The sequence below is a fragment of the Xiphophorus hellerii genome, chromosome 12 (assembly GCF_003331165.1).
Source record: "Xiphophorus hellerii strain 12219 chromosome 12, Xiphophorus_hellerii-4.1, whole genome shotgun sequence".
NCBI classification, from domain to species: domain Eukaryota; kingdom Metazoa; phylum Chordata; class Actinopteri; order Cyprinodontiformes; family Poeciliidae; genus Xiphophorus; species Xiphophorus hellerii.
This window is the reverse complement of record NC_045683.1, coordinates 10,570,422-10,585,865: the sequence shown is the minus strand read 5'-3', so window position 1 is coordinate 10,585,865 and position 15,444 is coordinate 10,570,422. Positions and strand designations below refer to the sequence as shown.

At 36.4% G+C, this 15,444-nt stretch overlaps 1 protein-coding gene across 4 annotated transcripts; it reads right to left on the bottom strand.

Annotated features, from left to right (window-relative positions):
• Positions 1-399: 399 nt before the first annotated feature.
• On the bottom strand, positions 400-10,551 carry LOC116730434 (secretory carrier-associated membrane protein 1-like). 4 transcript variants are annotated; one of them, XM_032579677.1, is made up of 10 exons: positions 10,321-10,551; positions 8,462-8,542; positions 8,189-8,299; positions 7,520-7,534; positions 5,665-5,773; positions 4,323-4,451; positions 4,062-4,221; positions 3,868-3,969; positions 3,668-3,785; positions 400-2,878 (listed from the first exon to the last, which is right to left on the bottom strand). In XM_032579677.1, the coding sequence occupies exons 1-10, from the start codon at positions 10,375-10,377 to the stop codon at positions 2,717-2,719; spliced, it is 1,044 nt and encodes a 347-aa protein (XP_032435568.1). In that variant the 5' UTR covers positions 10,378-10,551; the 3' UTR covers positions 400-2,716. The 4 variants fall into 4 exon arrangements, with proteins under 4 accessions (XP_032435568.1, XP_032435567.1, XP_032435570.1 ...); XM_032579676.1 differs by having other exon boundaries at positions 5,662-5,773; positions 10,321-10,550; XM_032579679.1 differs by lacking the exon at positions 7,520-7,534.
• Between the last annotated feature and the right edge of the window lie 4,893 nt (positions 10,552-15,444).

The window sequence follows — 15,444 nt, the reverse complement described above, 5'->3', positions numbered from 1 at the left end:
TTGACTCCGAATGTTTTTGCCTGTACTGTATCTCCTGACTAAGGCTGTTTTCCACATTCAACCATTTCATACAATTTATCATTCCACTGAATGAAAGGCAGGTTTGCTTTTATAGTTTGACATGTAATCAGTATTCAGATTTAGAATCAACCAAGTATTTTACAGCTTTCTTAATTTTCAAGCAAAACTAAATCAAACTATAGGAGGAACTTTTCACATCTGTAAGCAGCTTGAGGAATAAACCAAAGAACAATAAAGAGGAGGGACTAAAAATACCAATTGTTTTGGAAAAATTATTAACCAATGAATGTGATCTGGAAAAAAAAAAGAGAAGATAAACTCCAAGGTGTGTGTGTGTGTGTGCATTATTAAAATCATATTACACTAAAATGAAATCCAAACATTACTTCTTTCAAATTTTATTTAATGTTAATACCATAAATATACAAAACTGAAACTATTTCACATGCGACAAAAGCCAGACAGGAGTGCATTAACTTTTTTTCCTTTTTTACACGTGATTGATATTGAGGATTAAACTTTACAAAATATACAGGTGTCCCTTTTCCCCTCTGAATCTGTCGAATAACACTACCACAGGCCAGAAAACACTGTTTTGTGTCAGTAGACTTCAAAAACACACAGTTCTGTACAGCAGAACCAGCTCGCCAAATACATCAAAAAAACTACCCACTGTGGCAAGGCTTCGTAGAACGACTTTAAAAGTATAAATACATGGTAATCATGTGGGTGTATGCAGCAGAGTGTTGTAATAACTTAAGGTAAAACTGAAGGGTGCACATCACAAAGCAAGATTTGGAAAAACATTTCTATGCACATTTGGTAGTTTCTCACAGCTTTTCAGGACATAAAATAACACTTGAGGGAGTTTAATTCTTCCATACCAAATCATTTACACTCACTCTCATAAAACACACACACGTGTTTGCAGAACTTTCTGCAGCCTAGTTGTCGCGTTAACCATGTCATTACAAAAAAGAAAACACACACAGGCAAAATTGCAAACAACTTAAATAAAATAAATAAAAACATGATTTTCACTAACTTTGATGTAAAAACAAGAAATGTGTAATGTATTACAAAAAACCCCAAACAACTTCAAATAAAAGCAATACTGCCAAGATTTAAGCTTATTATTTCAGGAAGTATCCTTTACTTTCTAGCATTTACTTTTGGGAGTATTTAATGTTTAGCATAGCAGTTATCATTCGTGTATCATGCACATCGTCAGACAATCACGTTCACTACGTGAAGTGCTTCGGCACAACAAAAAAAGAAAAAAAACAAACGCACATCCACATTTCACTTCAGTGACAGTAGTCTGTACAACTTTAGTGTGAATAAATTAACGTGTGTTGGTGATGGCACTGAGTGTGCATCCAGTTCAGTCCCCTGTTCCTTCAGTATTTACGTTGGGTACACATTTTCTGGAGCCAGTAATTTCCTACAGAGGAAAACCAGTTGAAATGATAGCCACTGTTAGCCTATGTAGTGTACATGTACACAGTTTCAAGTTTGTTTTCTTTACTTTTTAACATATGTGCAGGTTAGTCTCAAGAAATTAAAAAAAAATCTCCTGAGAGAAAAGGCATTTCAGTTCTCTCCACGTGTGGTATTTTGTTTCTTTTTGAACAGGAAACAGGACAGCAGGAGCCCAACAACAAGCGGCTCTGAGGTTAATAGCAGCGTTAGTTTTTCCAACAAGTGAGAACAGCTACAAAAACAACTGAGAGAGTCACTTAGTGTGGTAATGAGTAAATGCCATTCATAAATGAAAGGGAACATCGGTTTTTGTTGCATTTTTCCCCACTTTGAATACACCAGGCTGTTTAAGTCGGGACTTGAGTCACTCCCCCCTCAACCAGCAACATGTGAAGCCTGAAAAAAGGCAATGAAGTAAAAGAAAGTGTAGTGTGTGCCAAGCACGCTTGTTGCTGTCATGCTGGATAATCTTAAGCTGCCGAATCAGCCCAAGCAAAAGAGCACACAGAACAGAACTGAGATGTATACCTGGGGGATTGTTCAATTATCATAAGAATATGAATCCATTTTTCCATAATGAGAACGTTATCATCTTGAACATTTAGCACAGATACAAGACGAAGTGAACTGTACCTTTAAGTCCTAAATGTCCAAAAAATGGATGAAAGAAAAGCGATTAATGTATCACTGCATCACACTGACGTCCAGTTATTCAAAAAATAATAATAAACAAAAACTAAACTATGTGCAAACAGACTCTAACTTCTCATAAGTCTACACTGAGTTCATCAGGCAGGAAGCTGTTCGGAGGTCATCACCATCACTAACTATGCAAGAAATGTGACTTCTGCCTGATCTGGGATCAGCTCACAGGGGACAGAAGGATGAGGGGAGCACAGAAGTGGGTAAGTGTGCATGATGACATCACCTCACACACACAGAGCCCACCTTAAGACAGTCACCTGACTGTAAAGCAGATAGGGTGAATTTTGTAGTGTCTTCACTGATGTTAGGCTTTAGGTGAAGATAAACAACTCTAGTAACTAGTCTGTTATTTAACTTCACATTTTAGAAGATAAATGTGCAGGGGAAACATTCATAAATATATTCTGTTGAATCTGAGAGGCAGCAGGACCAGAGCTGAGCGTCTCCATCTTGTTGTTGTGTGTGTTTGGTGGGGTGTGTGAGCGTGTGCGGCCTGTGTGTGTTTTGTTTATGGATGAGGCTTGAATGCCCCGCGAGCAGCATTGGTCGCAGCATTAGCGGCAGCATTGGCGGCTGCGGTCTGAACCGTCTTGTTTGACATGACGCCAGTCGCAAACTCCTGCTGAGCCTTCTCAAAACTGGCACCAGTGGTTCGGTACAGCGCATGCACCTGGAAAAGGCAGAAAAGACAATTCAATTCAGTTCAATTATCAGATATTTGTTATGCCGCCTGCTATGAAATGAATCTGAGAGCAACAAAAGTGATGATATAAGTATGTTGTGTCTACAATTATTCATTTTGAGAGTATTTAGATTCTGTATGTTCTTTTAGAGGCCTTACATTAATGAAAACCTTGATCTAAATAATAAAAAGGGTCTCTTTTCATCTACTGACTGTGCAGGTCTCTACACCTGCCTCTTCTTGAATTCTTGAATACTAAAAATTCAAGAATTTGTAGTATTCTTGAATTGTGGTCATGGGCTCCACAAAATCATTGAGACGGCTGCAGGCCACACTTTGGACAACAACAGTTTGAAATTCCTCGTTTCTTCTCCATGTTTCCTTTTTAAGCCATCAGAGATTCCAAATCACTTTCAATTTAAGCTTTTAAAACATCAGCTGCATGTGTAGGGTCACTTGTCTTACCTGGTGGCATTAAGTATGTACTTTTAAGAAGTATTTTTAAGTGATGGAAGTCATATACTATCCCCATTATGGATAAATTATTAACTTTTTATAAGTTTATACTTTCTGCTCCTTTTCATTAATGAGTTCTTTTAGTTGTTCCATGAAGTATTCATATTTATTATTGAATGAATTCAATAAAACGTAAAATGACATGAAAATGGTTTATATTTTTCATTACTACGCTGATATTTTACATGTTACACACAATACCTTAACTTTTACACAAGTTTCCCTTTTAACAACATGTCAAACATTCTGCAATACTGTTACCTTTTTAAACATTATGAGCGAGCCCACGGACAGCGCAGTGAACAGAGCTGCAATCAGTAACATGATGATACCGACTGGGATGCTGGTGTTCAGACCAGTTAGCGCTGCAATCCAGCCACTGGCAAAACAAAAGCAGAGACAGCATTAAGGTACCAAACAATCACAAAGTGATGGATCCAGTGATAGCACAAGATATTTACCATGTTCCCCAGCCAGCGATGCCAATCGACTGTAGCACATGGACTCCGAACTGACAAATGTAGACGAAGAAGAAGACGAAAAAGCGGAATGAACTGTCACTCCTGAAATGAGAAGACAAGAGTTGTGAGAAAATGGTGATTGATTTGCATCTACTGCTCCAAAGTTGAGCGACATATTCTGTCCTCTTGCTTACCTGAAGGCCCCATAAAGCGGTCTGTACCAGCAGACGAAGGAACACGGGGTGAAGAGCAGAAACCAGAGCATGGACAGGCCAAAATCCACCCCACGAGAGGCATCCACGATGAACCACGCCAGACAGCCAAACATGTTCACAAAGAGTGTGCCTGCATGAACTGGTACATCACATCGAACAGCTCTGGGTCAAACTTAGCAACAGAGCAAGACCGAAAACTGTCAAGTGATCAAAAATAAATTAAAAGATGTGTCGACTTACACATCCAAAGGTTGTACATGATCTTGACGGTCTTCTGGAACTCAATAGGAATGTCTACGGCAATATCATGATAGAAACACGGACCGACGGGAAACTTTTCTGGTAGTGGAGGCCAGTTGTTCTTGCGGCCTGTATGAGAAAAACAAACAGTGTCTTGATAATTAATCATATTTCATATGAAATATTGTTTATTTTTATGAATGCTAATTCATAGTGAAAGAGTCAGACCAAATCATTTTAGTTAAAAATGTAAAAGAAAAAAAGAGAATTCTAGCTTTTTTTCTGAGGAAAATAAAATAATAATAATAATAATACTTTATTTGTATAGCATCTTTTTAAACAAATGTTATAAAGTGCTTTACACTTAAAAAATCAATTAAAACATCACAAATGACACAAAACAAAAAAGTATACCAAATTCATTAAAATACATAACAATGTAAGACAAAATGAAATAAAAATACAAAAAAACAAATTCAAATATTAAAAGCCTTATTATAAAAGTAAGTTTTAACTAATGACTGAATTTATCTGTGTTCATCTACAACTAAGCTGTGATATAGCACATCTAGAACAGCTATTAAAACTATAATGAAACAAATCACTCAAGATTTCTGGCATCCAAAGTGAGTCCTCAAGGCCCGTTACCATGCATGTATTTATTCTTTCTCCGGATCAACACACCTGAATCAAATGAAGGTCCAATGGCAGAACTCTGCAGAACTTTCACATCCAGAGAAGATAGTTGGACCATTTGAATTTGAATTGGGCCTTGAGAATTGGAGCAGGACCCCCCATGCATGAGACTCCTATATATTGAGCGCGGAGCAATCTCAGATCTCAGTAGTCAACATTTTGCCAGTTTCAGCCGACAGGTGGATCCCTCATAACACAACTAATGTTCAAGAAAATGTTCACAAATTCCAGCTTTTAATATTGTATCAAATAAGTAAAATCTGAGAGGACACATTTCAGGCCTTCTTACATATATTTTTGATTAATAAAAAATGTATCTCACATCACCTAAAGCTCATTCCCAGTTGAAGCTTAGGATTTCTCTTTTCTGTCTAATTAAAACAAGATCTGCTGCATGGTGTGGGAATAAACAACTAATATTTGACAAGACAAACTTGTCTTGGGGCTTTTATAAAAGAGGATGATAGCAGTTCTACAACATAAACAATTTTTGCTGCAGCTGGTTCTTATTCAGTATATAGCAACGTATTTTCAAAATAATACAGGTAGCAGCAACACATTAACAGCAACTTTTGTCTCTCTCCATTGTAAATGCTCCAGTTTAAACAAAAGGAAGGGGACGAGTGATAGAAATCTGAATGACCTCCTGCTACTCCGTGGGACTGCAACTCTCTCTCCCGGCGATCAAGCTCTGCAGCTTTCTTTTCCAGCTCCTCCTGCCTTCTCAGCAGCTCTGCCTGAGCACGCGCTTGGTCCTGAGAGAGACATAGAGAAGCCTGTGTGATTCACAACATCTGAAAGCTGTTACAAAGTTACAGCAAAGCAAATATTTACAACATTTCTCATTCGGGTAAATGTTATGTTAGTTTGGAATGGAAAAGGGGTTATGTTAGGAAGCTAATTAGTCACTACAAACAACACATTTCTGTTAGTATTAAACTAGCTTCGACAAGGTTCCTTTAACTGAAAGTTATAGATACAAAAAAAGGGGGATTACACCGTGTTCCAAATTATTATGCAAGTTATATTTTCTCACATTTTCTTAAATGGTCAATGCAAATGATGGTCAGTATAATTTCCAAGTTATGAACTATTACAGTATAAATCAAATTTTACTGAACAAAGCTCCCCATGAGAACAGTATTTTTTTCAAAAATCAAAAACTCAAAATGCACTGTTCCAAATTATTATGCACAGCAGATTTTCTAAACATTTTATGGATTATAAAGAACTACAAACGGTCATTCTTTGAATGTGCAGCATTAAATGGTCACATGCACTAAAATCAAAAGCTATTTCAATCAAAAACATCTTAACAGACCGAGTTACATGTTAACATAGGAGCCCTTCTTTGATATCACCTGCACAATTCTTGCATCCATTGAACTTGTGAGTTTGTGGAAAGTTTCTGCTTGAATTTCTTTGCAGGATGTCAGAAAACCTTCCCAGAGCTGCTGTTTTGATATGAACTGCAATCCACCCTCAGATCTTCTGCTTGAGGAAACTCCAAAGGTTCTCAATAGAGTTGAGGTCAGAGGTCAGAGGAGGAAGGTGACCACACCATGAGTTTCTCCCCTTTTATGCCCATAGCAGCCAATCATACAGTGGTATTTCTTGCAGCATGAGATGGTGCATTGCCATGCATGAAGATGATTTTAATATGGAAGGTTCGGCTCTTTCTTTTTGAACCATGAAAGAAAGTGATCAGTCAGAAAGTCCATATACTTTGCTGAGGTCATTTTCACACCTTCAGGGACTCTGAAGGGGCCGACCAATGATTCTCTCCTCATGACTTCGGCCCAAAAAATGACTCCACCACCTCTTTGCTGACGTCACAGCCGTGTTGGGATGTGGTGGCCATCCACCACCAATCCACTACTGCGTCCATCTGGACCATCCAGGGTTGCACAGCAGTCATCAGTGAACGAGTCTGAAAATTAATCTTCATGTACGGCTGGGCCCACTGCCACCGTTTCTGCTTGTGAGCTCTGGTTAGTGGTCCAATAGTAGGTTCATGCAGGATCCTCCACCTTGAGGTTCCAGAGGCCTTTTAACAGCTGCTGTCTTAATATGATGAATTTGTCTAACAGAAACCTTCCTCATTATGCCTTTATCTGTACAAACCCATCTTTGTTCTGAATCAGTCACAAATCTCTTCACAGTACGATAACGCTTCAGTTTTCGTCAGCAGAAAGATCCTTTCTCTTTCTCATATTGCTTGAAACCTGTGGCCTGCTTAATAATGTGGAACATCCTTCTTAAGTAGATTTCCTTTAATTGAGCTCACCAGACAAACTAATCAACCAGCTCTCTGAAATTAATTATAGTGATTCAAAGACCCCTGACACACAATACCATCTATAAATTTAATAGCACAACAAAAAAAATTATCTTTATGACACTTAAATCCAATTTGCATAATTATTTGGAACACGGTGTAGATGAATCTATGCCAGATCAGCTCTATGAAAAAATTAACACATCAGAAGTAAAGACGGTACCTCGTTACGTTGCGGCTGGGTCATCAGAAAACACAAGAACAATGAAGAACAAAAAGAAAAATGAACCAAAGGAACAGATAGAGTTTCTGTTGAGAGATAAGTTCTTTAAGCGATTTTACAGTTGCACATGTTGGATAAATTATGACACAGTTATTAATGTAATAGGTTATTGTTTATATGAGATTTTCTAAACCTTAAAAACTACAGAGAACAATATGAGTTTTTTAATTGCACAAAAGAAAATCAAGACAGCGAAAGCCCTCCACAATATTTGGGAACCATAGATAGAGGATAAAAAAACCTTAAAGTAAATTGGTTTGGCATAATGTCATATGTTTAAAAAATGGCTGCTAATATTATAACCCTACTCACTTCTAAATCAGAGAAATATTTAAAACGTATATAATAACTGTAACTGTGACACAAGATCATGTTGACACCACACAACGAAGAGGATTATATGGGAGGACAAAAAATAAAAATCTCCAAAACAATTAGAAGATTCAAAGAGTATCTACTTTGGGTCAGTAACTATTTCTTTCGAGGCTTTTAAATACATTTTTCTAAGGGTTTCAAAAAATAGTGGAGAGTTCTGTATGTTGTTAGTTTAGTGTTCATAAACAGCTGCGGTTCAGAACATAAAAGTCATGATGGAGCTGTAAGTTTCACCTGAGTCTGGTGCTGTGAATAAGCTGGCGGCTCTTCTGTAGGTTTCATGATGGCAGGTTGTGTGTTCTGGGACGGGGCGGGTGTCGGTTTGGGCGCATTTCCAGGTGCTGCCTGCAGACCAGAAAAGGACGTCTACATTGTTACTTGTGCAACCAAACTTTACTGGGGTTGTTTTTACACTCTGAAAGTTACAGCATGGAAGACAGGATGGTGGATAAAACTAGGTCACACTAAAATACACGCACACACACACTCTCACAATCTGAAGCTAACCGTTCTAGCGTCTGTGAAGGGGTTATATTCCTCCAGACCGCCAGGAGGGGTCGACCGTGTCACCTGGGTCACCGAAGGATCCTACAGGGTACGAAAGTTCATACAGGAGTTTAGGGAGGGAAAACTACAACTACAAATCAGTTATATACAGTTTTTTCACTCAGCTTGTATAGAAACTGGAACAAATTACTTGTTCATTCGTTCATTTACCAGATTCTGCTTTCCTTAAAGTGGTTTCACAAAAGCAAACTTTAAATTAGATTAGGATGCGCTAGACATAATCTTTTTGAGGTTGTGTGACAAAAAAATTCCACATTCAGAGATTATTTTTTCCATTAATTTGCTAAAGAAGTTCAGTTCTTTTCAGTTCTTTAATAGCAAGATCAGAAAAAAGTTAAACTATATCGAGTCAAAAGATTCCACTTTGTTGACGCCAGTAATGAGGTACTTGGGATTAACAACTCTTTGCTAACAAAGTTCATGACATAAAAAAAATAATTTCACAGGCACCTTCAACACTAATAAGCAGTGAAAAAAGTATATAGTAAACACTTGTTTAGGTGAGCAGCTGGGCAGAAAAACCAACAGTTTCATGAGGTAGGCCCCAGTTAATTACTCAAAATAAATGTATATGTATATTGGTATGCTTCTGTTGCTGTTTGGGCTCAAAATGCTTGATTGGCTATTATACTTTTGGTTGGGTCATCTTCTCGAAAACACCTTTTTATTTGCCATTGTGCGCTTGATATGATACATTTGTTTCATATACATCAAAATTAGCGGCTTTTCTTAAAAATTTGTTACTTGATGGTTTCAGGAAAATATATTCCAAAGAAAATATACATACTTTAATATACGTGCACATGCTCTATTCGCCTGTGCAGGATTTAGATTTCATCAAATGCTAGAATTAACTTTCAGAATCTTACAATTATTAGTGCAAACTGAAAATCTTTCCGTTTCAATTCAGAATATTCTCAGTTGCTGTTTTGAATTTTTTTTCTTCTGTTTTTAGCTTAATCTAAAACTAATCTTAAACTAACATTTGCTTGGACTCACTAAAGATGGATTATTGATCAATGAGTATTTGTCATCTAAAACCTGTCTGAAGTTAAACATTATTTTTTGATTCACAAGTTTTTACAGAATTCAATGTGTATTGAGATGCACATTAGCCTCAAGTATCATCTTTTAAAACACTGCAACTCACTTCTTCTGTACACATATTATTGATTTCATTTAAGCTTTTAATCCTCATCCAGACAATCGTTTGTTATGACCAACTTAAAACAGCTTGTTGCGTTTAAATGGCATATAGAAAATATTAAAAACACCAAAATAAATCCGAACAATCAAAGCATGGAAGCCTGAGTGCAGTCATCTCGTTTATAAAATCTCTTACAATTAATAATTGCATCTGTGCTATTGCCTGGCGTCTCAGTTATCAAGGCCTACATCCTAGCGACAGCTGTAAATAAAACAAATACTGACACTCACGTTAAACTTTAATATAGATAAAAAAAATAACAATAAAAAAACCAGTAAGATTTGTACTAACGAAGAGGCTTTATGCAATGTTTACAGGCGATGGTCAAAGCTAGTATTACCCAATTAGCATACATTTACAAGTTTTTACAGTATTAACAGCAACGTTTCCATGAATAATCTGAGACATAATTGTTTGTAAATCATCTTAAACCACTACATTCAAAATAAATGACAATATATAGCATTTTCAACTCCCAGAGGAGCTTCTCCATTAGGCTGTCAAGCTATTAGCCTGGATGCTACAGTAAGAATGTCGGCTCAATGGGAAGTAACGGTTTTTGTTAGCCGACCATGCTAGCATCGTTAGCTACCTGAAAGGGATTGCTGAAATCCGGGTCTGCGAACGGATTACTGTCAAAATCAGACATTGTGTCGCCTTTCTAATTACTGCCTCCTTTCAAATAAGAAACCACTAATTCTCCGGAAAAGGTCTAGTCCTCGGATCTGACTGCCTGTTTTTGCTGGTAGCAGCCCCCTTTGCCTCCTCCTGCAGATGGAGAGCTCTCGCTTAGCAAGTTAGCCAATAGCAGAAAAATGGCAGCAGCTCAGAGGATGCTGATAGCGTCAGAGTCAGACAGCATCACGATAGCTGGACTACCTGGGCAGGTACAGCACATGGGGACCCACGGGTACAAATTTACAAATATACATACTTATACATAACTTTGTATTCTACCCATCTATATCATACACACATTCACAAACACACCTACTATAATCAAATTCTATGAAATAATTTAGTTTTCTTTAAAAATCGAATAACTGTTTGTATATGTTTACTCCACAAATTCTTCCTCAAAATATCTAATAAATTAACCTTTTCCTTAATACATTCAAACTCTCTCCTCATATATCTTCTCTATTTTTCATATTTATGGCATTCTAATATAACATGTTCTATTGTTTCATATTTTCCACAGTAATCACATTTGCCAGTAGTATGCTTTTGTATTTCAAAAAGTGTATAATTAAGTCCTGTATGTTCAAATCTTAACCTTGTTATCACTCTTTCCTCCTTTCTATTTCTTCTTCCATTTCTTCTTTCTCCTACTATTTTCTGAATTTTATAAAAACCATCTTCCTGATTTTTCTTCATCCCACCTTTTTTGCCATTCTTTCATCAGTTTTTCTTTAACAATACTCTTTCTCTCAGATTTACTTGTTTTAACTGTAAAAGTAATAGGATTTTAAATTGCACTCTTTGCCATTTTATCTGCCCTCTCATTTCCTTTTACTACAGTATGTGCTGGAACCCACACAAATATAACTATCAAACCCGTATTTTGTATTCTGAATAATGTATGACATATGTCTAGTGAAATGTCCATTCTACTATCTGATTGATTATATTTTAAACTTAATAATGCAGATATTGAATCTGAACAAATTGTTGTTTTTAGTGGGTTTTATGTCTTCTACCCATTGTAAAGCTAATAATATTGCCAACATTTCTGTTTAACGTTTTGTTTTCTGACATTGAAAAAATCTTATACAGAACTGACAACACACCTGCACTTCATTAGACAATACCGTGAGAAAACGGGTCAAACCAATAAAAATAAATAAATCTAAATAAAGACACAAGAATAACAATACTAATGTAATTTACACACTCATCTACATAATTAAATGGTCTGCAAAATAAGACATTTAATAAAGGGTGACTCAACAAACATTGTTTGTTTTTAAAGAAAACAACACAGCAATACAAGAATGAAAACCCTTCACTTGGTTGCACCCAGTGATGCAATCAGTGACATCATTCACCATTTAAACAGGAAATGCTGGGCCCACCCCTCCTTTACACCAGTAGCATCTAAGGACAAACAATGGTGAGTTTAAAAGAAACAAACAAATAATATACCAGAAATGTACCTTGGCACAAAATAAACATCCATGTTTATCTAATGATTTAGTAGTGTTAACTTAAAAAAATAAATAAATAAAATAAACACACACACACAAAAAAACATATGCTTGGATGAAAACTGCTAAATAATGATTCTACAAACAAACCTGGGATAGTGAGTGAAGCAAAGTTATGACAGTAATGTTTAAATTAAGGATTTTTGACCAACTATAGAAAGATGAAATAAATCAGAGATATATTTAAGGAACAAGTGGAAAATAAACACAAACTTAAACCATTTTGTTACAATCCTTATGAACATATTTGGCTTTTTAGGCAAGTCTTTGCCTCCAGCCTAATGGCTTCAGGCATGACTGCATCCAATCCTGTGGCTTTTCTGTTGTTTTAGTGAACCAACAACTTTTACTTGTACTAAATAAAATCTATCTGAATCTGCAAGCCCTAGTTGATGTAAAAATTAAAGCATAGCTTATAAAACACCTTGATCAGATACAATGGATTTGTTTTAATGTTAAATTAGGAATCATAACTTCATGTATATCTGTTTTGGGGTTTTAAAGCAACAATTTAACAACTAAATAGCAAACACACTTTCTTGAGTACAACAAAGCTTTTGCATTTCTTCCTATTTTTATTTTCTAAATTAAGAAAAATAGCAGCTCCTGTGCCCTTTATTTGCCCATTTCTCTATTCTTGATCAAAAGAGTCTTTTTGGATAGACTAAAGAGAAAGTTTGCAGAAACTTCTAACTAACTGTAAATTTGTGTTTTTATTAATTTTTTTTTTTTTACATTTATTAAATTGTTCTATAGAGCTCCATCTCAGTAACTTTAATATCTCAAGCTGCGTTGAAGTATGACTGGACAAAAAAAAAAAAATTGACCATATTTAAATTCTTAAAAAAGGGCTAGAAGATAGCATTTTAAATTGTACCTGGAAAATTGCTACACTACTTAAAAATGTAATTATTTGTCCACTTTTTCTGTGCCCATTTAGTAAATTTTCTAAATTGCTTAGAGTCGTATTCTACTGTCATCTCCTCTTTTTAATGATAGTGATGATTATGCTAATGATGATGATAATGATGAGGACAGTGATATATGAAAATGTCAGCAGCTCATTTCCTTACACATGAGTGAACTGAAGAAACAACCAGACTGTATTTTCAATTTAAAGAATATTCTCTCTTTGATGCAGTTCCTTAATATCTTCTGGAAATCCAGTTAACCCGCTTATCAGTGAAACAAGTTGTCACATCCCTCTTTTAGAAATCCTGTGATCTTTCCCTCAATGTCTTTAAGATTTTGCAAGTTGCCACAAATGCCCACTTGGGGGAGCTACAATCCAATTGGTCTCTTCAGCCAATTTTACAAAATCCCTCCTCATTTGCCATCAATTTATTTTCATTCAAACGAAGGGTGACCATGTGAAGAACATCAGATCAGTTGACAGCCTGTAAATGTGATTTAAACATTTAAGCACCATTTACCCAGATTAAGTTCCAATTGAAGAACAAATGCTATTAGGGTGGAAATCTTACAGTATGAGATTAAACAATTCCCGTTCTCTGCTGGAATGCTGTTGCTCATTTTTAAACAAAGGCACCATGTTGTTCTGTTTTATAGCAGCCCATCACAACATGCCTTTAAATGTAGCATGCTCCATTTTAGTTAATCAGCTACCTTTGCACCCTGCTAAGATTCTGTTTTATATAGTGTCCATGTATTATGTTTTGCCTTGATGGACTCTGGATGAATCAAACTGTGCCTTTATTGCAATTCACCTGCAGTCCACAGACTAACTCACACAAACACACACCCCCACACACACACGCATCCAAACAGAGAGAAAATGAGCATCGGTTCCTTCCCTAATCTTGTATTAATGGACCCAATCACAGACTCTATGAATAATCAATGGCCAGTGGTTTGCGACTGCAGTGCTGAAACCTTGAGTGAAACTGAATTTTCCTAATAGGACACAGACACACACATGCACCTTGAGCCACTAATAAGCTCTGTGCTGTGGGTTGAATTTACGTCACATGGTTTGTTTGCTGCAAAATGTGAAAGATAAACACGCCATGCCAGGCTATGGCAATGTGTGCATGCATCTACTGTATATAGAACAGTGTGAAAAATAATTATCTTTTTCTCCTCCCTTTCTAGCGGTGCTCTCCACAGATGACACTGTGTGGAAACAACCGCTTTGGTTAATAGCTGCTACATTAGTCTCTTAACCAGCTGGTCATGGCCATTTAGAAATGTTCATTAGGTTGCAGGCTGCAGCGATAGTTGTGCTTCTTTGCTCCCTTGCTGTCGACTGAAAAGAGGAATGAGGGCGAGAGCAGAAAGTGAGGCAGAACAGAGGAAAACCAGAATCACGGTGCATCGCAAATGTATTCACACCCAATTTTTTTAGGTTCTGCTAATTGCTGGGTTTATATGTGATTGACCATCAAAAGTGTGAGGGAGATGCTAGTTTTCAAAATGTTTTACAAATAAAAAACTGAAACACGTGGCTTGAAAATGAGTCTAAAACTCAGATTAGTTTAGGAATGTCTTTGAACATCAGTTGTCTTTCCAATCAGATTTAGATCTGGACTTTGACTTGGCCATTCTAGTGCATGAATGAGGTGAACCATTCTAATGAAGCTCTGGTTGTATGTTGGGTGTTGTCCTGCTAGAAAATGAGTCTACAACTTTTAATACGATTTTCTTCCAATGTTGCCTCTGTGTTTAGTTAAATCCACCTTCTTATTAACTCTGACCAATATCATTCTCACTGCATGATGCTGCCACCACCATGGTTCACCATTGGGATGGTGTATTCAAGATGTTTGCTTTTTTACCACATTGTGTGTTCTCATCTGCATCTTTTCTCACATATTTTCTATATGCTTTAAATGACTTATGATAAAATTCCAGTAGGACGTTTTCTGCTTTCTTATTATAATTCAACAATCCTGCATAATTTATAATTATTTTACCAGATTTATGAGCTGCGTGATGGGTTGTTGTCCTGTTGGAAGATTTTCCCACGAGCTGTGCTAAAGCAGCATCTCTTTTCCAGAGTTGCCATGGATATTGAAACAGGTTCTCTTAATAATAGTGTCCTTCTCTGGCTTGTCAGTTTATGTGCCATGTTTTAGTTGTGCCACACTCTTTAGATAATGGAGTGAACAATGCTTAGATAAGACCCTCAAACTTTGAAAAATCGTTTTATAACCTAATCCCGTGGACTACTAATCAGGTGACATTGGACGGCAGTTGGTTATTTGGTTTTTCAAAGTAAAAGATGGCTGAAAACATTTTCACACCTAACATTATACATGCTATGTATACGTAAAAATTTAAAACCATGTACTATTTTTCTTTCACTTCACAATTATGCAAACATTTTTTTGTTGGTCTAATAAATAAAATCCTGAGAAAATATGAGAAATGTTGTGGTTTTGGCATAACAAAATAGCATGTTTCAGGGGTGTGAAAACTTTTTCAATTTACTGTTAGATGCAGCAACCAAATGTAAAAAGTCACACATGCAATAATTACCACATTGCCCT

Bases quoted from the DNA above. Each gene is read 5' to 3' on its own strand.
- LOC116730434 (XM_032579676.1), bottom strand. From the start codon at position 10,377: ATGTCTGATTTTGACAGTAATCCGTTCGCAGACCCGGATTTCAGCAAT. The intron at 4,452-5,661 runs GTCATTCAGATT...TTTCTCATACAG, and splicing joins GTCCCACGGAGTAGCAGGAG to GCCGCAAGAACAACTGGCCT. The intron at 3,786-3,867 runs GTAAATATCTTG...TTGTTTTGCCAG, and splicing joins ATCGCTGGCTGGGGAACATG to TGGCTGGATTGCAGCGCTAA.